This window comes from Haemorhous mexicanus, chromosome 1, assembly GCF_027477595.1.
Source record: "Haemorhous mexicanus isolate bHaeMex1 chromosome 1, bHaeMex1.pri, whole genome shotgun sequence".
Classification (NCBI taxonomy): domain Eukaryota; kingdom Metazoa; phylum Chordata; class Aves; order Passeriformes; family Fringillidae; genus Haemorhous; species Haemorhous mexicanus.
This window is the reverse complement of record NC_082341.1, coordinates 43594925-43622418: the sequence shown is the minus strand read 5'-3', so window position 1 is coordinate 43622418 and position 27494 is coordinate 43594925. Positions and strand designations below refer to the sequence as shown.

Sequence of the window (27494 nt, the reverse complement as noted above, 5' to 3'; positions counted from 1 at the left end):
TTAAAATGTTCTCATAGAAGCAACAAATCTGAACCTTTAGTTTTGTTTGGAAATTCTAGAGGTACTGAAAGCTCCATTGTTTTTCAATAAGATGAAATGGCAAATGCTGAATTGTTTCTTTCACATACTTTATTGCAGTGCCACAAGTTGCTTGGAGACAAGATATTTTCTTATCACAAACAGTCTGCAGATTATACTAATCAAATTGTAAATATGGCTGAAAAAATAAAAAACCTATGAACTTGTCTACATGTACATGAACTTGTCTACTTTTACTCCACTGGAGAAATTTTACTTGATTTAAACACAGCAAGACAAAACATCTTTCCTATAAGTCAGATTCAGGACCTACTTTACTAAGTTATTACATCTTTAATGTACCCTCATTAATTCTGAAGTTACAAGTCTGAACCTGTCATTACATTCTCTGTAACTTGTGTTCACTGGATCTTTTCTAAAAGTACATATGCATTTTCAAGTATGACTATCTCTTAACCAAAAGGTGTCCCTACAATAAAACTCTTTCCTGACAGCTCCTGCTGCAATAAGAATTGCCTTATCTTTTGAAATTCTTTGTTACAGCTTAGGCTTGGGCAGCAAAAACCATACAAGATGTCTCAGACACTTAACATTATAATTTCTGTCTGAATCAACTTCTTTTTGTGAGAAGCAATCTTGGAAAAATATGTCCCATTCTGCTTCTTGAGGAGTGCAATCGACTGATTTTGTAATATTTCAAAACTGGTTCTTACTGCACATTGTCAGTCAATACATCTTCATTTGTCAAGCATCTGACTTCCCCTAATAAGAAACATAATTTATCCTTAAGTGGGTACCAGCAGCGTTGTGGATGTGGTAAGGCAGAGCTCAGTATCAGGTAACCACTGACTGTGTATATATATATATATATATATATATATATATATATATATATGTGCACATACAAGAGCCAGGATGAGTTTTGCAGTTTCTTCTGAACTTTCTCCCACCTTGAGTACATTTCTAATAGTAACCAAGCCAACTCAGGCTTGTTTCCTGCAGCAGCTTTAATGCATTTGACTGAAATATAGATATTCCTCCAAGTTTTTATATGAGGATAAAAATGACTAGTTACAAGCTGAAGCTTGTACATCTAAACCATCTGATTTAGGGACAGCCTTTCATCTTTTTGACAGCTTTGCATCAACCTGTTATACAATAAAAATCCTGAACATCTAAGACTCAAATCCACCAGTTGATGATGATATTTCCTAAAATAGATAAAATGGAAATGTCATGGATACTACTAAAAGCTTTTCACTGAGTGAGAAATAATTTTCAAAAGGTGGACACTTCAGTCGCTGAAGTTATTACAAGAAATGCAATGTTTGGGAAGTGCTATACTCCCACAAACATTTGTTACTCTGACTTATGCTATTTAATATATGATATTTAATATCACTATATATAATTATATCACATTTCAGCTGTAATATTGAGGGCTGATCTCTAGATCACTATCTCAGTAATAGCTTACTGAGGTTCCTGGGCTCCACATTGCAACCCACAGAATGTGAGTGAAAGTCAGTGCAAAAGCAGTGTATTCACATTGCTGTGATGCTATGTCTGAGTTAAGCAGCTCCATCCCTCAGTTTTCTTTCTTTCTGAATCTCAGCAGGACACATTAGGCACATTATACCTGTTGGGCTGACCCTGCTGTTGGCACCTGTTTGTATGGTTGTCTTGGTTTTTAAAGAGACTTCTCCATGGTATTGTAATTCACAGTATCCTCTGCAGGACTACAGGATGAAAAAGTCTTGATTCAGTCTTGAAACATATGACAATAAGCAAGATTTCATACAGCAACATTAGTGCTTATTATGCATATAGTTTGTGACACTCAAGAGCAGTTACAGAAACACATTCCCTGACATTAGAAGCTTACAATCTAAACAAAATAAATTGCACAGAAGAGATCGACATACAAAAAAGCAGGATAATTGTTTTCTTACTTTTAGTGTACATCTTGCTAACATATAGTATTGTGAACAGAGCAAGGTGTTAAAGGAGTTATTGTGATTTAAAATAAAAGATAATGAAGAGAATGATAGCTTGAGGAATTATTCTAAGAGTGGCTCAAGAAATGCAGAGCAAAGGATCATTCGTGACTGGTAGCTGAGAAAAATAGGAAAACAGTGTAGCAACCGAAAATAGATTTTAATATATTTACTTATCCATATTATTGAAGTTACAGACACTGACCAAGATGCTGTTGCACTAAGCTTCTTGCTTGATACCTGGATATGTGAGAGAGATGATCCCAGTACTACTAATTTCAGTAAGAGCTATAGAGGTGTAATTCCTTTAAAAAGCAGGCTGAAGACTTATTAGCTGAAGACCACGGTCAAAACTCATGCATAAATTTGCATTAATAAATGCAGGAACAGTATGTTCAAATGCTGGAATGAGTCTTTTTCATACAGTAATGCAACTTCTGCTCACTAAAACTATTTTCCTGTGCATCAGCAAAATAGCCACTTTTAGGTAGTAAGGTAAATATCACAGAATGCAGTTTTGAAGAAAGGCTTGTTGAGCAGCAGAGGGCTAAATGGTAACAGGGGATATAAAAGAAAAAACATAGGCAATAGCATTCCTTCACCCCAGTGGTTGATATAAGATTGACTAATAGTAGTAGTAGAATAAAGAGATAAATTGGAGTAATTCCATTCATCCAGTAACTCCTGAAATAGCATATTTCTACAGTATTTGTCACTGCAGATGTGTCAAATTTTAGGCCACAGATACCTCAGTTGTTCAAGTTTATTGAATATGCTTTGGAGGTTATTTTGACCAGAGCAAACTGATGGGTATCAGCAACTTCAAGTATTCCTTGGTGTCTAGCTGCTCTTGCTTTCACTATTTTGCCTCCACTTTAAATGTCTTGGTAGTTGTTTCTGCTCCTGCAGCGTCCATAATGATAAAGGAGGTAGAGTAGTACAAGGTTAAAAATGGACAACAAGCCAACAGCAACATTAAATCCAATAAAAATATCTGTGAAGAACAAAAAATAAATGAAAAGGGAGTTAATCAAAGACATATATGTATACTATTTTATATGCAAAGCTAACAGTCTAATTATATATATGTATAATGGAAATATTTCTGGCAAGATCATATTTACTGACATGCAACATAAGAACAAATATTTCAATCCTAGAAATTTTCAGATTGCTTCCTGTGCATAGGTGAATCTTGCTCCCATGTTTCCATAGGGCAGGAGAGCCTATGTGTAGTTCATAAAAAAAGGAAAATAGTTTCATCAGGGATCAGCAAAATGGTGAATATATGCAGGACAGGGGAAATAAGAGGACTACTGAAAAGTAACATGTATTGCCTTGCTCTTCTCCTCCCTCCCAGAAATAATATGCAGGCAGGAAGAGGTTATCAATTCTCAGCTGTTAGTAGATCATGGATCAGCTGCACTCAGTACAACTGCAGAAATGCAGAGGCACAAATCTTACCATGCATTTGCAAGGCATTTTTGCTTTGCATTTGCAGAAAGTCTGATGTATCCAACATGAACAGGACCCATGTATAGCACCGACATCCATACTTCTCTTAAACATTTTCAACAACTGGAGATCTAGTTTTGACCACGGCCTTTAGGCAGCTCCTTTTGTGACTATGCTAATTTAATTTCTACTGACATTCCTTGTCCATAGTAAATCTGGCCCACGCTTAAAGGGAGATCTATTGATTATGTGAAAGGAACAAAGTTCGGAGCCACTGATAAAACATCTGCCTCCATGTCTTATGTGGAAAATACAGAACTGTTACACTACCTTTCATTTTGTCTTTCTTCCCACATTCTTTTGACCAGTTTTCTGTAATCACAGGAGAAACTAGTTCAGCAAACTTCTCAAGTGGACAAGAAGAGGTGCACCCTGGCAAAGTGAGGAGATAAGGATCCTTTGAAGTGTCGTTCCGATAGTGCATTTCGATGCTATATTGCCTGATTAACAACATTGAAAAGTTTTTTTAAAAAAGGTTCTTAAATAGAAGGTTTCCTGCTTTGAGACAGCATGTTGGAAATAGGCTCTAACATCCTACTCTAGAACCTGTTCTCCAAGAGTGGAGGCTTTGTGAAAGACATCTGCAAAGCCCACGTTGACAAAGCTGTTAATTTAACTGCACAGATCAACAGTCAGCGGAAAAGGTCCTTCTGCAGGCTCCTTGAATGGCACCAGCACTGGGCTTTTCTAAGCCAACTGGCTTACTTTATGAGTTATATCTTGGAAATGTTCTTGCTATCATCTGAAGAATCAGGAAAATTTATTTGACCATTTTCTTCCCTCTCATAAGGCTTGTTTTACCTCTTATTCCTCTCTTTCAAAGCATACATGCACATTCAGAAAATATAATTTTCCCTAGTTTTAATATGACTTTCTGCCTATGGGCTATTAGTGAAGTATCTATTTAAATCAAAATTGTATCTTCTCACAGTATTTGAGAGAAAAAGGTGTTTGGGAAAGAGGGTAGCAAATTCTAAACACTCTTTCTTGCATCAATAAGAAGATACTTGCCCATTGCTTTCTTGATAGAGTTCAAAAAACTGACAAGCAGCATATGGTGGCAGTTTTCCATTGAAAATATTGAGAGCAATCTGGAGGGCCCCAACTGTCGTGTCATGCTATTGGAGAAAAAAAAAAATCCATTCTTTACAGTCAATTAAGTCAACTAGCATTCGTCCAGAGTTATGAGACAAGTGTAGAGAGGGAGTGGAAATCAAGATAAAAGAAAACTTGTGTAAATTTGACCATAAAAATATGTTCAGTATATTCACCTTTGGGAAAAATGCGTTAACTGATTACTACAGACAGCAGGAGGCATTTCCAAAGAGTTACTGCAGTATGTGTCTTACGCCATCTGGCACGATTTTGGAGACAAATACTGAGGGAAAGCATGATGTGGTTTGAGTAATAAATCTAGTTTTTCAGTCAGTTTTCTCTTTTCCTTCCTTTGGTAGTGTCTTTTGCTCCAAGGTCAGATTAAGGCAGTGTAAAGTAGTATAATCTAGGGCATTTCAAGTGAAGGTACAAGTACTTTTTTTTCAGGTAGTATACCAGACTGATAGTTGTGTTCAAAGACACTTCTCCTTTCTTCCACTTCAGATTTTTTTTCTATTGTTACTTCTGTTTGGACTCATACTACGAAATCTCAGTTTGGCTTCTATTTTTATGGGATCTGTTACCCACCCACGTATAGTTTCTTCATCTACCCATTATCCCTGCTTTTGCAGGGATCATAGGAAGAGGAGCTGAAGGCAGGAAGTCCAAACATTTTGGTGCATAAATTTTGCAAGCATCTTTAGGTATATATATATCTGCTAGACCTATTTATATTATAGTCTAGCAGCTATGGTTTAATTATTATTCAGGTTCTGGAATTTTATAGGCTGATCAGTTTCAAAAATAACAGTATACTTGAACTCAGGGTATTAAAGCAGAAGTGAAAAATCTGGATGTACTGCTCTTTCTTCTTCAAAAAGAACATGGTATTACTAGAATCATGTAGGAAGGACAGTGATAAAGGTTTGAGATATCAAGTAGTTTCTATAAGAGAAAAGATTAAATATGGTAGGACTCTGTCTTGGAAAAGGAAATATGGAAGAGGAGCGACAGAAAATAGTAAATTCATTAGAGACCCAGAAAATGTGAATAAAAGCAGGAGTACTTTTTTCTTTAACACAAAAGACATTGTCACAGGATGTTGCAGATTCCAAAGTTATAAATGAATTTAAAAAGTAATTAGGCAAGTTGATGGAAGACAGTCTGTCAAGAGACACTAAACATAGGGACAAGTTCTTTCTCAGGAAGTCCCTAAGAAACAGATTGCGGGAAGGTTTTATCACTCTCTACTGGCTTTATTCTCACATTCATCCCTGCCTTTGGCTCTTGTTAGAGGCAGAATAATGAATGAGCTAAGCAGATCATTGTCTGATGAAAATAGCCTGCTTCACCCTCTAAAATAAATAAAATAATAACAGCAGTAGTAAAAAAGAACCCACAGAGGAGAGATTTAGGTGGCACAGCTGAATTTCTGCTATGTGCCAGTATCTTTGGAGCACTTCAGGAAAGATGCAACTAATAGAAACGGCACCATTGGGTTGTAGGAATAACAAATGATAAAATATATAGGTTTTTTTGCCAAATATATTTTAATTAAAGCTGAGGTGAGATCCATGCCTACACTGTGTTCTTGGACTGATTGGTGATTATCTTGTTAGATGAATTAAAATGTAGTATATTATTCTTTCATTTAACTTAAATATTGGTAAAATCAAAGGTAGATTCATGAAAGATGAAAATACTCACTGCAGAGTAGACCTCCATTTTTGTTGGTTTTGAAGAATTGGCAGCTTGTTTAATACTGTGTAAAATAATATTCACAAGGACACCTTAAAAAGATGGAAAAAATGGAAGTGGAAAATAAAGGTATAACGTTTGAATGGAAACAAAAAAGATAAACTAGTGTAAGCATACAATATAAGACATCTACTCAGGCCTCACACTCATTTTTCAGTTTAATACAATTTTGCAACTACAGAGAAGATACTACAGAGGAGAAATATATGATTCATCATCCAGGTCAAGTGAAGAAGAGGATTCACAGGAAATCATTGAGAACCATCCTGAGAACTGGTGATAATGACACTTCCAGTTCTGGTATGCTGAGATCTCTCCATTATTTTTTTTTTGGTTTTTTGTAGTGTTGGAATAATGACAACTGTGCTGGTCTCTTCCTCTCTGCATGCCAAAGAAATATTTTAACTATTTACTTCCAACATGTTACACATTATTGATTCTTCATTTTTTCCAAAGCTCTTTTGTACTTCTTCTCCTGCCCAAAGGTATTCTAAAACCAATGGGTAAGGGTAGCAGAAATTCCCTGAAGCACAGTTTATATAATTCTAAGGAAAGAGGATGTAACTGGTATGCCAGTGAACATTAAATAGTCCTGACCACATGATATGGGCATCTGCCAGGTAATAGTCTTTACTGCAGATTGGAGCCTGTAGTTGCTATTTATTTGATCCAGTGATGTGCATGCCTTAGTGATGGATCTGCTAATAATTCTTTACCTAGATCTAGGCTACACAGTAGGTGCATTAGAAAGCCTAGCCTCAAATATTCCAGCCTGCAAATATTCTAACTCAATTTTTTGGATTTCCTGCTCATGGATACCTGGGGATCATATGATAAATGCCAGGGTTGTGTCCTGAAGTAGTGTTAGAATGGGCAGCACAGTCTATGTGCCCCCATTTTGGAGTTAAGCAGTAGTTCCCAGTTCTTGTAGTTCTTGCAGTATAGACATAACTAGAATCTCTCAGCTGCTATTCCGATCAGACTGTTTTGGAGCAGCTTTATACCACTTAGAGAGCTACAAATATGTTGTCAGTGTTTTGACACAAGGTATAACCAGTACATCAAAGGGAGAAAAACAACAGTAAACAACTAGAAGAAATGTTGGAGAAACAACCAGATCTAACCTACTATAAGATAAGTAATGATCATAACCACGAGAGCCTGATTTATTCCCTTAGTTTTCTATAATATTGCTAAGAAGTCCTAATACCTTTAAAAATCTGGAAAACCTGAAGATATTAATTTTTACGCCTTTTTGCGCTATTTTATCCCTGCAAGTGCCAATGCTCAGCACATATTTGAATACTTAATATGGCATCCAATGTCCATAGTTTCAAATCAAGGGTTTGTCTGAAGAATTTTGCATTAGTGAAGTGACAAGATGTTGCATTACCTCCTCCTTTCTTAAAGCTATGAATTTGTTGATTTACCTCCTTGTAGTCGTGATTTCTCTTCTGTTTTGTAAACCCCAAATAATGAGAGTAAGGACAATTCTGCCAGTTTTTCCATCTTGTTGATTACATCTTTAGTGGCCCACACAGGGAGAGTGTAATTATGAATATCCTAATGATAAAGGAAAGCAAAAGCATGTTTATAATTCACTGGTTTCCATCATCCTATCATCTACACTCACACTACTTTGTTTAGACTTTCTGAGGCTGTCCTGCAATTCTCTGCACAATGTGGTTTTACTCCAGAGCATGCCCTAAAACAAATTTTGTGGGAATGAGGATTGGCCTGAAGTGAGTGCATGGGCAGAGCAGAAGCACCTAAAAGAAGGAGATTCCTTGTAGGTATAATGTGTGTGTTCTTGCTATAGAGATACATGTTTTTGGTGGGAAATATTGCAGACATATGTCTTCTTCTCTTTCTTTCTTGGGTCTTCAAGTTATAAATATCTAATTTTTTCTGCCTTTCCATATAGTTGTCCACATACCAGTTCTATCACTGGGCAACTAAAGACAAGTGTCAGTCTTCAGTCATGTAACAGTGACAGTGTCTTATCATGTTTAATTACCTCAGTTTGTTGAGGATATGTTCAAAATCCTTCATGCACTGCTGGCAGTGATGGGGCCATATGGAATTATCCCATGCTTGGGGTCAGTTTGGGCACTTTTTAACTGATAGCAATCACTGTCTCAAAAATTTTTTAACTGATAGATCTTTCATGATCTCTCATGTTCAAAATCTTAAGTATTTTGATGTTTACCTTGTAACAGTTTAAAGCTAATAATTTCATTTCTCTGTTAAAAATCACAAGTCTATTATACCTGTCATGCTGAATAATTCTACAGCAGCATATTGGGAAAGGGAAAAAGGAAATAATGGAAATGGTAACAGTTCTTCAGTCATGAAATGGAAATTATAATCTCCCAAGCTGTAGACCATGCTTTTACCAAAGCACTAAAATATAACCTAGATTCAAATTACCAAAAGAAAAAAAAAAGTAGGTGACAATACAACTCATTCCTGTGAAAATACATTGTCATGGTTTAATTGAAACCCAAAGATGGACTTATATTCTTCCCCAGCATCTATTGATTTGTTATTACCTCACAATGTAGAGTGTCATATGTATTCCACAGCTGGAAATTGTCCAGTATTTTAAGGTGATTTAGTTCAAGCCCTGTGTTAACTGCCATTGTTTGCAAAAAATCCTGTGGGGAAAAAGTGAAGGGTATACCACAAATGCTCAATATCCATGGAACATACATGCAGATAGATTCACTAACACCCAACCTTTTCACTGAATTTTCACAGACTTAAAGAATAAGCTGAGTTTGAAAGGACCTGTAAGGATTGTTGAGTCCAACTCCTGGCCCTGCACATGACATTCTTAAGAATCACTCCATGTGCCTTAGATCATTGTCCAAAAGCTTCTTGAACTCTGTCAGGCTGGTGCTGTGATCACTTCCCTGAGGAACCTGTTCAATGCCTGACCACCCTCTGGGTGAAGAGCCTTTCTCTAATATCTAACCTTGGGGGTGCAATAGTGTGGTCAGAGAGAGAGAAAGCTAGATAAGCTTTCCCATGAATCGGTCTGGGAAACTTTAGGAAGCTGGAGAGAAAGAATTCTAAACAACCTGCACCTGGTGTTTTGCAATAAGCTGTTTTGCCCATAGGGTTTTTTACAAATGGGTGTCTTGTTAATTAGCCAGTCATGTGAAATATATTGATTAAATGACCAATCAGGCCCACCTGTATTGGACCAATGTCTAATAGACACTGTTTCAGTAAAATCTGGACTTTTGCCACTTTGCCTTCTGATCTGACTCTGTATCATCTCTGACCCAATAGTGACATATATATATATATGTTCTAATATGTATATATGTATTCATAACTATATGTATATATAACCTAAACAGGGGTTTAATTTTTTTCAATTTGTATTTGCATTTTAGAAAATGAAAAAAATGCTATTCCATAACTTCTACAACTTAGTTACCTTCCTTTTACTCACATCTTGGGCTTGTTTGGATTTTTGTTTGTTTGTTTTTTTTTCTCTTACCATGTATGGTTGTATTCTACTTTGAAATTCTTTAGATGTTTGTGTTTCATGCTGAAGTTCATCAAAACGGGGACAGTTGGGCAGAGGGAAGCTCAGCCTCTGAAACATGAAAAGGAAAACTTAGAATAGTTCTAAAATTATAAACACCCCTCTGTTTTTTCTGTTGCTGAGATTAATGGTTTAATATTTTTTAGACAGATTCATGGTTATGCTAGACCTACTCAATAATTGTTTGTTTGGGTACCTTAATCATTAATTCAGTTAAGACAGTGAATAGACTGGGGTAGATTGACTTTTTAATGCCTACTTGTTTCTGTGATACATTGATTTCCCCTAATTTAACTGATTTTGGCAAAAAGAAATGGCACAAGTCTGTCAAGGGAATGCTTTGAGAAATGGGTCAGGGTCCATGATCAGAAATTTTAAAAAGCTACAATTTCCCTCTCATTTTCTGCATTCCTCCAGATGTAAATTAACTCCACCTGGTACTGGAATCTGAACTGCTTCTCCATCTACACGTGCATGTGTCATCTCTTTGGAGATAACCAGTGGATTATGGTAAGTGTGTTAAGTGCCACTTAACAGACAGAACTTGAAACAAGAATGACAGATTGTTCTCCTGAAATATCAAAAAGCTATGGGCCTAAGGGCTCTGTTCTTCTTGAGAGAAATGGTTCACTTTTAATTACTCCAAGTGTGTGCATTAGGAGGTCACATGATAGCATATATTTGATCTGAGCAGCATGTAAATACATGCATCCTTCAAACCCTGAGCTCTGGCAAATATGGTTTATATCAATTTCACAAAGACAAAGACAAATGATCCCTGATACAGCATAAAATGTCAGTGAAAAGCCATGGTGAACAAAACAAGCTTGTGCTGGTTCAGCACTTTGTCACATCACTAGAGCATTTTTGACCCAGCACTAGTATCATCCTGTAACATTTACAGATTGCACTTCCAGCATGTCTCCAGTGGCCCATTGGCAGCAGCCACCAACTGACCCTAGCCCACTTTCACTTGGATATTTTTCCAACTGTGCACTTTTCTGTAACAGCAGCACACTGGAGGATAAAAGATCAGGTTGCAGTACGAAACTGGAGAATGTTGTTTATTACACAATAACAAATGTTTCTCTTGCTGTATGTCTTAATTACCTCTCTCTAAGTGTTATTAATTAAGCCACTCCCTTTGGCTTCATTGAGCCGTACTCAGTACTGTTGCCTGTCAAGCCTTGATAGATCTCAGTGGCTTGAAAATAAACTGTGATTATGGTTTTTTTTTTACGGGACTGTACCTGGCTTCAGTTTCCCACTTTGTGTTGCCTGGGGCTTGAAAATACCTTCACACATCTGCTCGGTTTAACAAGGGAACAATGGTTTTTTTCCAGTTGGTTTGCATTATAAAAGGCATTTTGTATTGCTGCAGAGGTGTGTTTGAGAGAAGTGTCAATGCCCACTCCTGAAGCAGCCACAGAAGTGATGAGGCACTAGAGTCTCCTACAAATGAGCTTGGCTTCCTCAAGTTATTTCATTGCACTGTGATTCCCCTAAGGGCTTTGAGGTATTATATAGCCAAAACTCTATAACCACTTTGATGTTTTTCTTGTCTTCTGGTGAAAGGACTTCCTCTGGTGTCCTGTATTTAAATAACAATGACAGTGTTCTTTTCTGTTTAGGAACAGGGTGAACTTTCTGGCTGAATCACACTTGCCTAATCCAGTTTGTGGGAGCCCTTTCTCTCTGTACCTGTTTTCAAGCATGGTCTCTAAGAATGGAGCAACATCAAAGGGAGAGAGGTGTGGCAGTGCCCTAATGAGTGAGTCCGTCGTCTGATGTTGGTGACAGGCAGTTATGTAATAGGGGGTTTGTACAAATTTCCTTACAGTCAGCTTCTGTCCTCAAAGCCAGAAGTAAATGAGGCTTTCTGCCATTACAGAGCTTTTTATCCTTGTTGGCCAGACTGTTCCTTACCTGTGTAAGGTGTAACCTGTGTAAGGTAAGCTAACCTTTCCTTGTCACAAGAGCAAGTGAACTTAAAATCTAAACCTGAGTCAGCCAGGGTGAGCTACATGAAGTAAAACATCTGCAGGACCTATTATTCAGGTAGGTCTACTCGTATGATCTGCAAGAGAAGTGCTAGGGTTTCATTAAATGTTTCTATAGCACTGAGCATAAAAGAGCCCTTGCCTGTAATTAGAATGCCCAAGTGCTACCAGAATAGGAAGGTAATCATTTTGAGGTCATTACTGTGGCTGGTGGAAATTCAATTCCTTGAATAAACTATGGAAAAAACTTGCCAAAGAGACAAGATCTGTCTAGTTGAGTGGTGTATAGAAAAGCACTTGTTTCCTGTAAAGATTTAGGGCAACTTCCATAGAATACTGTCCAAAAGTGTTCTGGTCAGAAGAAATATCCTCGGAGAAAATGGTAGTGTGTGTGATAATTCTGCAACTATGGAAGGAGGATTTTCATGTAGCTGTTACAGCTGACCTATGACATACTTGTCAGCCAGCAGCTACATTTGATATTTTCTATTATATTGAACTCAAAAAGCTTATAAAAATGCTTTTTGGCTATTTTCTTTTTTTCTGTTCTTTTGCTTCCATGAAAGATTAAGACTTTATAGAATGCTTCTAGCCAGTACTCACCTGCTCTGCTGTTTTTTGAAAAATATGGACTGGAATGGGTTGCCAGAGAAGATCAGGGTTCCAAATTTGGCTGCTAGTTGGTGGAAAGAGGCCAGAAAGATATGACTGGGCACTCATAATGGTGCGATCATAATCTGTACTTTGAATGTAAAACTGAAAATAGAATGACAAAAAATTAAAGATAAAATTGAAAAGATAAAATATTAGAGAAATTTTACCTGACTTGTCAATACTGATTTTTTGTTTTCGGTTTCATATTTTTGCATAAAGTCAAAACAGTGAAACCATAACTCAGCTTTCCAGGGCCCTACTTCAGTTTCACAAATGGAATTTCTAAGCATCTTTTAATTTGGAATCTAACCTCCAGACTGAACTGAAAGAATAGGAAAACATTATTTCAAAGAAGGACATTCTCTATCTTATTTTTCTCAATCTTAACATTGATACATATGATTTAGTGGTGGACAGGTTAACAGCTGGACTTAAAATTCATAGCGGTCTTTTCCCACCTAAATGATTCTATGGTCTATCAGTGATCAGGAATGTTAAAGCACTCAAAAACATAAAACTTCTCTTGGAAGTATAGCAAAGGTCTTTCATGCCTTCCCAAAATGCATGCCTCCTAAACAGACCAAAATGTTAGCGGTATCTTCCCCACCATGGATCTGTGCTGTATGATAAGCACATCCAAAGAGCTGTTAGACCTCTCTGTTATAGGAGGAACTGTGTAAGCACAGCCCATCACATGACTGGAGAGGTATTTATCTGTGCAGTGACCATTATTATCTTAGTCTGTTGAAAAATTCCCAACTCATTCATCATGGAGCTGTTCAGTTTGGGAAAATTAGATTGTGAAAGACCCAAACAGAATGTAAGAGCTGAAAAATAGACTTTATTCTGTGTTTACTTTGACATAAGTCTGACTTTCAAAAATGTCCTTCTATTACCTTAATTTCCATTAATGAAATGAATATGATAATGTGCTTTTTTAAGTCCATAGTTCTGCTATGCCAGAGAAATGTGCTGCAGACAGATCTGCTCTATACCTCTTGCCGGTTGTATGTGCTGTTCAAGAAGCTGGAATATCGCTTCCTCATGTACTGTCCAAGTTCAAATAGCTGCTGCATTCCAGTCTGTAAGGCAAGCATATGGGTGACTACTAGATTAAGGTGACTAGTGACTTTCAGTTTAAAAGTGTATTTTTCGTTTTTTTTTTTTTTCTTCAGCAATCACCTTTAATGTGATCATTAACTGTTTGTATAACATACTGTTATTGTGCTTTAACCCCAGCTGGCAACTGAACACCACACAACTGCTCTCTCACTCACCCCTGGTGAAGCTGGGGAGAGGATCAGAAGAGTAAAAGTGGGAAAACTTCAGGTCTTGAAGACAGTTTGATATGAAAAGCAAAAGCCACACATGCCAGCAAAGCAGAACAAGGAATTTATTCACCACTTCCCGTGGACAGGAAGGTGTTAACCTCCAGGAAAGCAGAGCCCCATCCCAGTTACTTGGGAAAACAAACCACATCAAGCTGAATGTCTGCCCCTCCCTCTTCCTCCACCCAGTTTTTTATGCTGAGCATGGCATCATATGGTAGGGTATATCTCTTTGGTCAGTGGAGATCTGCTGTCCCAGCCGTGTCCCCTCCCTACTTCTTGTGCACCCCCAGACAAACTCAGGGTGGTACAAGAAGCAGAAAAGCCCGCGAATCTGTGTAAGCCGTGCACAGGAGCAACAAAAATCTCCCTGCATTATCAGCACTGTTTTCAGCACAAATCCAAAACAGAGCCCCGTACCAGCTCTCTCTCAGCCAAAACCAGAAAAAATTGTGTATATTGCAGGTGATCTAGAATTTTTAATAGAAATGTTCACTTAGATCTATGAAGAAATTCTATGTTCTGAAATGCTAAGATTGCAATGTCTGCTACAAAAAGGCAATGACCCTAATTCTATACAAATACTATTTCCACAGTGCTGTAGATCTGTAGACACTGGTCAACATTGTCCTTTACAATGTATGTCATTTAGTGACAACTGAGATAGGATGAATGACAGCCTACTATTTATCATTGTCATTGCTATTTGTCCAGCCTTCTATATTTGAGGCTTATATTTCTGTCTTAAGTAGCATTCTTCTGTCTTTGCCTTGGTGTGCCTGCAGTTGTCTTAGGTTGCACACTTTTCTGTTCTTTATTTTTCTGTCTTTTCTGTTATTTATTTCTAAAGCCTAAGCTGAACTTTTACCTGTCAGAGAAGAGCATTCCTACTACTGTTGTTAAAAAGATAGCAAAATAGCAAAAAGTTCTCAAAAAAGACAATGCCAAGGCAGGAACATCTTAGTACATAAGCTAGTAATAAGATAGCGAAGCATTGTTTCAGTGTGTGAATTTTACATTAAACACTGAACTGTCTTTGTTTCATACTTCTGCACCATGACAAAATGTTATTAGGAAATGTATTGGCTTCCTTTTGCTCCAGAGCTTCATATGTCAAATACAGTCAAAGAGATAAGGCTTGATGTTAAAATGCCAGAGCAGCAAGTAGATTCAGTGCGTCCTAGTGAAACTCTGGGCTGCAAATGGCCTTGTTAGAAAACACATTGTCCTCAGAAGCAACCTTCTCCTGCAAGTCTTCTCTTGTTTTGTGAATTGGTGGTTGTCAGTCCAATAATGGGATGTGGACTTGTCACTTGACATGGTGGGCAGGTGTCGTGTCTTTGCCCTATCACAGGGCTCAGTACTTAATGGTCATTAGAACTTCATCAATGTTGACAGTACAGTGTTTAAACTTGCCATTCATTTAAATGCAGACACACTATCTAGAAGTTGTTGCTTTTAGGAAGGTAATCATAAAGCTATGATAAACAAGATTTCAATTTAATAATAGCTAAATTATTAACATTGCAAAAATGTTTATGAATTACTGGTATTGGTATTTGCTTATAGCAACTATCAGAACCGGGGATTTTGCTAATGCTTTTGAGACACACACACAAAAAATACCTTCCCACTTTCACTTTTAGTAGCATTTTTAAGTTCTTCTAAGAAAGTCAACATACCTTGGTGAGCTGTCCAAATCCCTGGGGCCATTCGCTCTCTTTGTGTAGATCAGTTGGGAAGTTCACAATTGGTGTTCGGTCACCATGTCGGAAAAGCTGACAATGTAAGCAATAAAAACCCCTTGAGGTCATTGCTGTTAACACTCTTATCTAACTAGTAGTGAAGCATACATTATACTTCCAGTGGCATTTTTCAAATGAAAATGCTGGAGAGTCTGCAGAAACCTGGTCAAGTAGGATGTGAATACATTCCTTAAAATCAAGATTATGTATAATTATGTTAGAATTAAGTGGGCATAAGCCTGATGATTCTTCCTTCTAGAACATTAATCACCCTAGATGTTAGTGTTGGGATTGCCTTCACAGCTAGCCATCTAGCCAGGAAATATGATAGAATTTTGGAAAGTCAGTTCCTCTGAATATTAAGCCAATTACTGATGTGCTTAGATTAGTATTTAATTACTTTATCATAGACACTTGCATTTTTTTTTGGTAACCTTTTTTTTCTAGTAGTATCTTTAAAAGTAATTCTATGTACACATGGATCTCATGCTCAGTTTCTCAATCATCCTAAAATATAAAGATAAAAGAGTTGAAACATTTACATTGTTGGCTTAATACTTGATTAGTACTTTCACATGCATGTATAAAAATATTTTTAAAAAATATTTGCTGTTCAAGAAGCTGGAATATCTTTAGGATTTTATTTCTATCAAATTCAGTGAGAGCAAATATTTTGGTTGCTTTACTATCCTGAACAGTCCAGCATGCTGAGTATTAGTGTGATGCATTCAATCATATGATTTTTTAATCAGAAAAATTAAATGAAAATTTTTTGTATTTTTATTCCATCATACAAAGGAAATTATAGCCCTAGATTAAATGGTTCTGAAAAACTAAATTATCCCCTCTAAGCATATGCTGCGTCTGCTTAGAAAAATTAAATCCACGGAAGTTTCACATGAAACAAAATGCTGAAATACAAATTCACAGGGCTCCAGACAACCTTCCAGGATGCTGACCCATATTGTTGGAAAAATAACCTTTGCTTATCAATGTTCCCATCAGCAGCTTCATTCCTGATTTAGCACAAGAAAATGACGACGTAGCAGCATGGTATATTTGTTAATAAAATGAGATTTATGCCCTAATACCTCAGTGGTACATAGCTTGTTTATAATTAATACTCTCCATTGCCTCATTAAGCTGCCTCATTCTTGCCCAGACATCAGAGAGGGTTGTTCACACTAGTTAGTTTGCCACTCCCACTCGGAGGTGTTTCACGTTTATATTTTTCAAAGTAAACACCAGTGGTGTTACTTAATGTTTTAATTACAACACACACCCTTTCCATCAGCCTAATGCACATGAACCTGTGCTGAAGCAGGTACTTCAGAGATGGAAAATACTGTCCATTAAAGGCAAATATAATTGGATTTCTCCCTCTGTTCATTTTCTGCAATAGACAACAAAGTTTGCTAGACTGTAAGTTACCATTAGAACATGTACAAGACTGCTTAGTATGTTTTTTGTTTTGCTAGTTTAATTTCACTATGTGGCTAACCTGCAATGAATATTTTGCAGTGAATTGAGGAGGGTTTTAACCCTCATCATCAAGTCTGTTGTTTGGGGTTTTTTCCCTTATCTGTGCAATTTTTAATCCTTTTTAAATCTCTTATATTTTGGAATCTCAATTGGTTCTTTATAATAATTTCTCCATGCACCAGTAGTGAACAGGAGAATAAGCAAAGGGCTAGATTGTCTGCTACATTGATTCAGTTGAGTGTAAGAAAAATGAGAGGGATTTTTGTTCTACTGTTCATTTCCTTATGCTGATGTACATAGGTGTCAGGTAGGATTCATTAGTTTTCCTGGACAAGCTGGTGCCTGTGTCAAGAATGCCTGTGTCAAGGTTAAATTCCCAATTACAGCATAGCTGCATCGTCTCTTGTTAACTTATCCAACTTCACACAAAAACATTTTTATGGATAACTGACAATTGTTCAAATTGACTGACATGTTTAAATGACTAATTTTTATGTATATTTTAGGCAATACCTAACAATAGATCAACACTTGGCCATAAATATGCCTTTTTTTATTAGTGAAAAATTACTGGCAACGTGTTAGATTTTAAATACTGGTTTGTGATGTTTTATGTTCAATGTGCAGCATGACTTTGGGTGTGTCACAACAGTCATAGTCACAATAGTCAATCCCTAACAGCTTTCAGTAAGTCAGAAGAGCATTTTATCTGAATAGAGGTTAGTGTGCAAAAAGATCAAAAGAGGTATTGACTATATGAGTAGGAGATATAAAGAAAAAGATTTTATTTCTTTGTAACCTTAAGATATTAAAGGAGTGAGATATAAAAAAAAAGATTTTATTTCTTTGTAACCTTAAGATATTAAAGGAGTGGAGGTGTGGTCTTCTAAAAAGAAGAACAATTTCTCTAAGTCCACACAAAATCTGAAATAATTAAGCTCCTTGTTTCTATTTCTGCACCTTCATTGTGCAGTGTCACATAAATAGGATATGAACACTAAGCTAGAAGCAGCAAGAAGGGAACAAACACTTAAAAAAGCAGAACCCCATTTTTAGGAATTGAAGGACAAAGCTTCTTAGCCAACTGGTTTTTTTATGTGCTCAAACCTCCATGCTACTTCTGAAAATGACCTTGCTTCAGCTGGAAATGAAACAATGACTGAATGAACAACCACTTCACCTAAGTGGTTGAATGGCCACTCATTCACTCACAGCTACATCTTAAGAGACTTTCTCTAAAACTTCAAACTGTGTTTTTCATTAGAACACCTGATAGGAAAAGAAAGTGTATCCCTACAGATCTTACCTTACTCATCGATATGAGTCTCTCAACACTCATAATTTCAACTTTTTTTAAAAATGAGTTGATTCTTCAAATTAATTTAAAAATATGTGTGTTGCAGCATTTATTACTCCTGGCCTACGGATTACCTTCCTGACCTTTCAGGAGTAACAGAACAAGGCAGAATGAGAGAAGAGGAGCAAGGAAGCATCATAAAAAATGAAAAGACACCAGAAATCAAGAAGGAGGTGATGGTAAGGGGAATGTATACAAGAAGAGCGAAGCAGATCTGTTTGGTATATTAATTTTGGCACTCTTTTTGAAGTGCTTCACCTCAGTTCTCAGAAGCAATAGGTGAATAATTACCAAATTCATTACCCTCTCCTTCCACTCTGATACAGCTTGAATCTGATTTGGTGTCTGGTTCATCCATTCACTCTTGGTAACTTTGTGAGGATGATCACTTCATATGAAAATGGTCACATGACTCTGGCCAGCATTTGCTTCCATTGTTGTCAGGTGAAAAATCATACTGGGGACAATCTGGTGCAGGGGAGGGGGTGCACTGAGGATATGGCATATGTAGCATACACATATATATATATATATAACATCTTCATTTAGAAATGCCATGAATTACAGTGAAGTATCTGTCTCTGAGTGATAGTGAGCGTCTTGCAGACACTTTTTTATTGACAGACTTAACTTTAAACAAAAAGATCTCTTACTTTGAAGCCAGCAGCATGAAGGGAGAAACAAAAGTGAAGTGAAACCATCATGCTGCCAGTTCAGGGAAACCAGATGTAGAAATACTGAGCATGTTTAGTCAAGGTTTCAGATGGCTTGGCTTGATTAGAGAAATCACACTCAGAGATAACATGCTCAGTCAACGCTTCCTATCCTGAGTTACAAGAAGAAAAACATGATGAAACCACAGTGCCTCAGAAACCACACCTCTTTGTATATATGACAGGTGAAATGTGTGTGTGTGCAGGGACTGAAGGTCCAGGTCAGAAGTTCTTTAAACAGAGGCAATAAATCAGTTCTTCATTTCTATGTGGGTGCCTGATTGTCCTACATATTTCCTATTTTCTTCTTTAAATTTAAAGTTTGTGTTTTTAAATTTAAATTCTGCCTTTAATCTTAAATTTATTGCTAAGAGTTATGGTAAGAGCTAATGTTTACATGTAAGCAAAGAAATTTTAAAAGCATTTTAAAAAATTAGCTTGAATTAGAGCTTTTCAGAGAACAGGGCTTGTGGCCAATAATCAAAATGTGCAGAGTCAGCACAAAGTTGGAAGTTGTGAAGAGAGAGTGAGGCACCTTCCCAGGCATAGCACAATTCTAGAAGTGAGAAAAAGTGAACATTTATCCATGTTTCTTCATCCCTGCAGATGTATTTTATATTGTACAGTTCTGCTAAGGAAATTTTAAAAATTCATTATGACAATTTTCACACTGCAGTAATACTCCCAGGTGAAAACATAGGAACTTACAGGACAGCTGGCCAATGGCTGTTGAAGTATGTCAGAAAGATGCCTTTCAGATTTACCTGACTGTAGCAATACCCTCATTATATCCCATTATATCAGTGATATATTCACTGATGGGGCCAATTCCTATGCTGTATATTTATACTAGCAATTCTGTTTCTATGAAAATTCAATCAGTGATTTCAGAAGGCAAAATTCAATAGAGCATACATAAACCCTGACTTGAGAAAAAATATGTATATTGTGGTGAGATTAAACCTATTGTAACATTTTATGTGATTGGTCAGCCTAAGCAAAAGTAACAGGATTAAAAGGAAGACAGCCTAAATGAAATTTGCCTACTATTTAATGTTAATTGTGACAAGCTGCCCTAGAAATTGGTTTTTTAGTTTTTGTTTGGTTTTTTTGTGGGTTTTTGTTTTTTTATTTTTTTATTTTTTTGGTTAGGTTATTGTAAGCACAGTTTTGGTGAGCAGATGATTTTGGATAAGAAGCCTCTCTCTCCATAATGGTAAACATTTCCTGTAACTTTCTGCAAAATCATTGCTTGTCAAAACACAATAACAGCAGTTCAATAAAAATCTCATTCCTTTCAAGGAGTTATTGCTCCAAGGCTTGCTGTCTACCTGTTTTCATCCAGTTCTCCCTGTTACCATTGAAAAAACGTGTAAGTATATTTCTGTATACAGAATGTTACTGGAGTTAGCGTCAGGTCCCTGCTATGTGTGGTGTCTCAGCAGGAGCAGGAACTGGTTTTTCCTGTGCACTCTGGCCTTCCTCCAAGCTGTGCATGCACAATGCACCCAGTGTGGCTATATGTGAAGTGCTCTATCTAGAGTCAGAAGATATGTTTTGAAGGCAGTACTTCTGCACAGATAATGTCTCAAATAGGGAAAGGCTGAAGGAGAAGGTCTTCAATTGCCTATTTATAGAAGTTCATTCCAATCCCCTCAACTTTGCACAGAAAATATTCCTTTGGACTAACTATTCTTTATCATTATACCTTTTATTTAAAAAAAGAATGAACAGGACCATTGTTCAACCTTTGTAATCCAAAGTATTACATTGAATTAATGTCTCTTTCTCTAGAGGTATTTGGGAAAGTGACATTGAAGTAGTGTTTAGCTACTTTGAAATAAGAAATGGCCCAGCAAAAGAATTATTACAGTCTGTTTTCAGCCTAACTGAAGTTAATACAATATGTCTCTCAAATCTCCACTTAAAAATACCTGCCTTTTTCATTTCTCAGTGTACTGCTGTGACAATTCAGTTATTGTGAAATGGAAAATATTTATTTTGTGTGTTTATGTGTGGTAACTTCTTTAACATGATATGCTTCAGCTTCCAAGCATAGAAGAGGTAGTCCATAATCACCCGCTCCCATGCCATCCATTGGAGAGTCAGCTAAACTAAGGAAGAAGAGATAAATGTGGACTTTGCATCTCTTAACTGCTCTGCACTATGCATCTACCACTAACTCAGTTATCTTGAAATAATAATTAGGAGATGAGGAGATATTTGGAGATGAAATTAGGAGATGAAATAATTAGGAGTTTAGGAGATGAAAGTTCTAATAACTAGAGACATTTTTATCTTTCTTTCGGTGAGGTCTTTAAACTCAGTCAGCAAAAAGACAGCAGTACTCATTTCTAAGTTTGAAGACAAGCAAAGAAACTGTTCACCTTGTCTGATTCAACAGACATGTAATTCTGTCCCTGTATTCCCCACAACAAAAGAGAGAAAAAAATCTACTTACTACGACCACAAACTTCAGTTCTCGTGCTGCAGCAGTCTGTTGAAGCAGAATGACGATAATGTGAAAAGAAAAACACAGGATCCTAGACAAGGTGGGAAGCTGTATCACACCCATCCTGACAGAAGAGGAAAGAAAGACTTTGTAGCTCTAGCAGCTGCTCAGGCTCAACTGTGAGACGTCAGGCTGTACCTTCAGAAGGGGTGGAACTGCCGCTGGTGCATTTCAAATCCAAGAGGAATGTTGTGTGACTACGCAACAAATTGCATCGCCCTTTGTTTTCAAATTACTGTTTACATTCTTTTTAATCAAATCATAATTCAGTTCCTTTTTTTCCTGATTTTTTTTTTTTCTTTTGGAGTGTGAGGATGAAGTTAAAATACAAAGGAATTGCTAAGGATTGCTGGTGTTTCAACCTACCTGTTCTGTTTTGACTTTTCTGTGCCTGGAATTTTTCCAAACTATAGCCACAAGGATGAACCATGAGCCAGGCAATACTGTTTCTCTTTGCTGCTCAGCTAGCCCACTTTTCAGCCTGCTTCCGCTCCTTTTTTTTCCCTTCTTCCACATGATCATTATAAAATCAGAATAATTATTTAAAACAACATTTCATGTGGGTTAAAATTGCCAGTGTCTCAGATAAAATACTTGAATAAATTTTGCAGCAAGTATGTTCTTTAAGATCCTTGCTGGGCAGTTTTTGCTCTTCAATTTGTGTATGTTATTCTTCTTTTCCTTTGGAGTATTCCTATACTTTGGAACTGCTTATTATAACTTTTTTGGCTCCAAATCTTCAAGAAATTTCTTATTAACATGTCCTTCAACTCACATCTTTGTTATTACTGATTAAAAGCACTCTTTCTGGCAGTAGCTCAGTGGCTTTGAAAAGATTGCTCAGCTTGCCTCTGCTGCTTCCTCTCTATAAAAAAAGAAGAAGATACCTGTACCCTTGATTTCATGAGCAGTTTTTGAGCAATGAATTAGTTTGCAGAGTAGAGTTCTTTAAATACTAAAACTTAAGGTCCTTTGTGATTGTCATTCCATTCCTATCATACCCAAACCTGTCTCAGGGTCTTCTGTTGAGCTCTCTGCAGCAGCATTTTCTACAACAAGTGTTCCACCATTTACCAGAAATTTATGGCCCTAAAGCCCACTGAGCCTCAGGTATCCTCTCCTCCAAGTTGTATGAATGTCTTTATGTATCCACATTGTCTGATGGATGGGACTGAGTGGGAGGAGTATGACAGCTCCCGAACTTTCCTGTCCGTCTTCTCAATCCATTCCCAGTTTTCAGCAGCTGGACTTCTTTCTTCCTCCACTATCATGTGCCCACCCTCCTTTTTGATCTCTCCTGGGGTGATTTTTGCTTATGCAAAAGGTGCATGAGAGTTATCTATACTTCATAAATAAATAATGTTGTCTTTCTGAAAACAAACATAAGCTGATCATCTTCTTCCATTATTTAAGAGTCTAGGTCATAAAACAGACTCTCAGAATACTGTCGTGTGTCTCAAAACTCAAGAATGAATGTCCTACTTTTTTAATCTATGTAATGGGTAGTTCCTAAGCTATTTGATCAAGGATCACTGTTGGCTCGTGGAATATTTTCTTATCCTTCTTATGGCCTTGCCATGAAATTCATAACTGATTAATTTTTATAAGATTTGCTTTTTTATTAGATTTTATAAGATTTTGCTGGTTTATTGTGTTTCATTGATGAGGGACTATGACTACTGTAGTCTCACTACTATGGAACCATTCTAGTGACTACACTTCAGGACCTGAACTCAATTTTATTGGGGCAGGGAGGGGGATTCTGGATGGCATAATTCAAGAATGTTAAAAAATATATGACAATGGCATTTTATAGAAAATCTTTGCTAATGTCTCTTAAAAATGATACTTCAACACAAGACCAAGCCTGTGGTAAGTAGTAGTGATTTCTGTGGTTTCACTCTTCCCATGGCACGTATACTTTGTTAGGGAGAGTATTTTGTGCTCAAAATAATAGGTACCACAACAACTTAAGTAAATGACTGCACTTTCCAAAATGGAAAAAAATCCCCATACTGGTTAAGACAGAGTCATGTAAGAATCCTATATGCAATCTGTAAGTATGTTGGTAGTATATATTCAATTTGGAAATTTCCTTGTGTTTCTGGAATTATCTCCATTTCTACTTGGGATTTGCAGGTATAAGCCCAGCATATTCTGCAGCAACTAAATCCTGGCACTTTTCAGGAAAAGTTGCTTCAAAATAATAATAATAAAAAAAGTCCTTCTTAATCTATTTATGGTTGTTGAAGCATTATAATGCAAGTGAACCTAAACAATTTAAATCATGCTTATGTTAATTTGACTTATTGCCATAAGTTCTAATTATGATATTATGGCATTAAGTAGAATTAAACACAATTATAAATTTTAAGTGCATCTACCTATCTTAAAGGCTTGCTGAAGCCTTGATTTGCTTTGAAGTGGCTGGTTGCAAAAGAGCCTGTGCTTTATTGTACACAAGGGTTACTTGAGGTAACCACTGCTGCTGGTGGAGGAGAACCTACACCCTGAAAGGGTGAAAGTCAGAGCAGTCAAAGCACCAGGTGTGAAGCTGCTGCCAGCACTCAAGAACCAAGCTGCTCACATAGGGAAACAGCTCAGGTCCTGCTACTGACTGCATGTGCAGATCAGCACTTAGCATGGTTTATGGTTTGGATTTATCTCAAATCTTTCTTTCCAAGCTGCTTTTTTTTTTCTTTTTTTCTTTTTTTCTTTTTTTCTTTTTTTCTTTTTTTCTTTTTTTCCTTTTTCTTTTTTTCTTTTTTTCTTTTTTTCTTTTTTTCTTTTTTTCTTTTTTTCTTTTTTTTCTTTTTTTTCTTTTGAGCTGAAAAAGGGAAAGAAAAGATTTGGTTTCAGTAAACAAAGTGATGCATTTTCCAAGCACCATTCTGAAACATGAGGAAAACAAGACTGTCTCACAGCTCTGTGTGGGGGTGTTTTCACCCAATTGTGGGGAATGGGAAGGACAAGGGAGTTGATTTGTGACACAGAAAGAATTCACTTGTGCTGCTGACAGAACATGAACCTCTGTTTTAGACTACAGAAATAAAAGTGTCCTAATCCCAAAGTTACTAATCTAAGGCAGGTGGGGGGAAGAAAGTGTCTACTCACTGTCTAGTAACTGTCTTCTAATAATTTCTTAGTTGTCCCAAGTTTGTAATATGCAACAGGTTACAGGGCACTCAGAGAATTTCTTCTTGATCTTATGAGATAAAATGTTTGCCTGAGACACAAGAAACCTAATTTGCAGGTTTTTCAAAAAACAAAGTGAACTCCAAATAAGAGAGAGACAGAAAGCACTATTCCTCTTCTCTGTCCTCTCTGAAACTCTGCACTTTGGTGGTGATTTTATTTTCTGGAAGAGGCAGAGACAAATCCTTTTGCTAAAGGAGGGATTTGAACTTGTGCCTGCCACATCTTGGGTAAGTACTATGAACATTATACAAAAAGAAGAAAAACCTACTTCTAGTACTACTATGAAACAAATCTAAATTAGTTAATTAATTTGATCAGAGTTTAGGTTGTTTTGCATATTTTTCTTTCATTCATTTTTGATAGTCAGCTCAGTAAATAACCCAAAGATGGAAATTAATGAAAATGATAGTTCAGGCTGTCCAATGCCACCTTTTCCAGGCAGCACAAAATTACTGTTGCTTTTCTGTTGTTCATTCCCCATTTTGCTGACACTGCGTCAGCATATAAAAGGAAAAATAGTGATCACAAGTTATATCCAGCTATATTACAGCATCTATGACTATTCAGGTTATTGAAGCAAGTCTTCTTTAAAATATGACTCCCTGTCTAGCCATTGCTTGTGAAAGAAGAGAGGGAGTTGCATATCCAGGTGATCCTGGTTTTGCAACATATTTAAAAAATAAGTAATCTAAATAATTCCAATGTGAAACTGTTTTTACTCAATTTGACTCACTTCTTCTTTAAGAGGAACTGAAATGAATCTGTTAATGCCTGCTAAAGACTGTAAGACAGATTTTTCAAATTAAGTCAGCTGGTGAAGTTGTAGGAAAACATAATTTAGAGCAGTTTATTATTCATTCACTAACAGCCCAATTTATATTCCTACAATAGATTTGGGCTTTATGTTCCAGCCTATATAAACAATGATGCTTTTTTTTTCCCCTCTGAATTAGTGAGGTATAAAGGAAATCTTCCTTTCTGTGTTTCTACAGTGATAGTCTTAAGAACAAAAAACATTACGAAGGATGTGTGTAATGGGGTTTCTGTTCAATAGGGATAGGGGGAATAAAATAATTTAGAAATATCTTTATTTGTAAATTAAATTTAAAATTTATTTTTGCTCAGCAAAAATTAGGTTATTCAAGGTATATACACTGGGGCATGTAGCATGGAAGAAGACATTGTCTGAACATGGGATGGAAAAGGGGGACCTTCCATTGTTGTACTGTAAGCAGTCACCTCACACAGCATGCACTTCCACAACCGAACTGAAGTGCTGAGGCCAGGGTCTATCCAGCTCCATGATCCCCCAAACCAGACAAATCTCTGGGACAAATGATCTTCATGCAACTTTGAAAGATTTTTGTGACATGGATTTGGTTTAGGAAGGAGGGGTGGAGCTGGGAACTGGAGACTCAAGGGAATAATGAAGAATGTATCAAGTCTCTATCACGTTTTCTATGTCAACATTGTCCAGTTCAGGAAACTAACAGGAAACTTACCCTTACCTTTGATGGGAGAGGCATGAAACTTATCCTTTACAGCTCTTGAACTTTCACTTCTAAACATCTGGCAAACAAAACATTCAAAGCAACTTGAACTTGGTACCCCAATTTGGTACCAGTTCAAAAAAAGAAAAAATAGGAACAGGTTGAGAAGAGAAACTGCCTAGAAATTTGGTTTTCACAGCCAAGGCTACAATCTGTTAGAAGTCTAACACTGATAAAGATGGAGTCTTGGCTTTTCCTTTCTGTTTGCTTTCGTCTAGCAGGTTTTTTTTAATTACTTCTTAGGAAGGGAGGTGTGATGAGCAGCATGGTTTTGAGATTAATAACTTAAAGAGCTTGCACCAACTTTCCTGTGAGGGCTGCCAGACCTGGGAAGACTTTCTTCTGTTGTCAATTATGGGACATTAAGATAATGCAGAATAAACAAGCTTGCTCTTCTTTGCACTAAGAAGCAGGTAGGACTGGTTGTCTCATGTTGTCAGAAAATATTTTTACCATTGTTTGGATGCTATGGTAAAAGGGGTTGCATTTTTTGACTGGAAATCTAACTACAGCTTTCCTGATGAACTATATTTCCTAAGGTGGCTTAAGAAGAACAGAAATTGGGACCTGTTGAGAATAGGCATTTACAGTGAGAATCCTGAAACTTAGATTCTCGTTAGACAGAAAAGGGATCTTTTTATTATCATGATTCATTTTCATCTTGTAGAGTGGCAGTTATCTGCTTATGCTGTATAGAATATACTTTTCAGGTTTAGCATCCATTTTAAAAGCCTGATCTGAGGAAAAGAAGCCAGAATGGAGAAATTTTCTGCACTTCACCTGTTACTCTAGTTCTCTTTGAAATGATCTCTGGGCAAAAAGACTGTTGACAAAAGGTCCTATCCACTGTGAGAAAAAAAACAAACAAAAAAAGAAATCCTAGTTTTTCAAGCAAAGACATATCCATTGTTTCCAGAAATTAGTTGCATCTGATTCTTCTGACCCAGCTTTTTTAGTAAGTACACAAGCTGTTTTGCAATAGCAATATTAGA

General features: G+C 36.7%; 1 protein-coding gene across 1 annotated transcript; it reads right to left on the bottom strand.

Annotated features, from left to right (window-relative positions):
* Positions 1 to 111: 111 nt before the first annotated feature.
* LOC132327887 (prostatic acid phosphatase-like) lies at positions 112 to 21923 on the bottom strand. The gene is made up of 11 exons (XM_059847561.1): positions 21704 to 21923; positions 15628 to 15723; positions 13613 to 13699; positions 12567 to 12719; positions 9916 to 10014; positions 8957 to 9061; positions 7835 to 7967; positions 6354 to 6436; positions 4563 to 4669; positions 3822 to 3991; positions 112 to 3030 (listed from the first exon to the last, which is right to left on the bottom strand). The coding sequence occupies exons 1-11, from the start codon at positions 21815 to 21817 to the stop codon at positions 2912 to 2914; spliced, it is 1266 nt and encodes a 421-aa protein (XP_059703544.1). The 5' UTR covers positions 21818 to 21923; the 3' UTR covers positions 112 to 2911.
* Between the last annotated feature and the right edge of the window lie 5571 nt (positions 21924 to 27494).

Excerpts from the sequence above, each read along its gene's own strand:
- LOC132327887 (XM_059847561.1), bottom strand. The coding sequence starts at position 21,817 with ATGGGTGTGATACAGCTTCCCACCTTGTCTAGGATCCTGTGTTTTTCT. Across the intron at positions 12,720-13,612 it reads GCACATACAACCGGCAAGAG|TTTTACATTCAAAGTACAGA; the intron begins GTATAGAGCAGA and ends TTCTATTTTCAG. Across the intron at positions 7,968-8,956 it reads ATGACACTCTACATTGTGAG|GATATTCATAATTACACTCT; the intron begins GTAATAACAAAT and ends CTTTATCATTAG.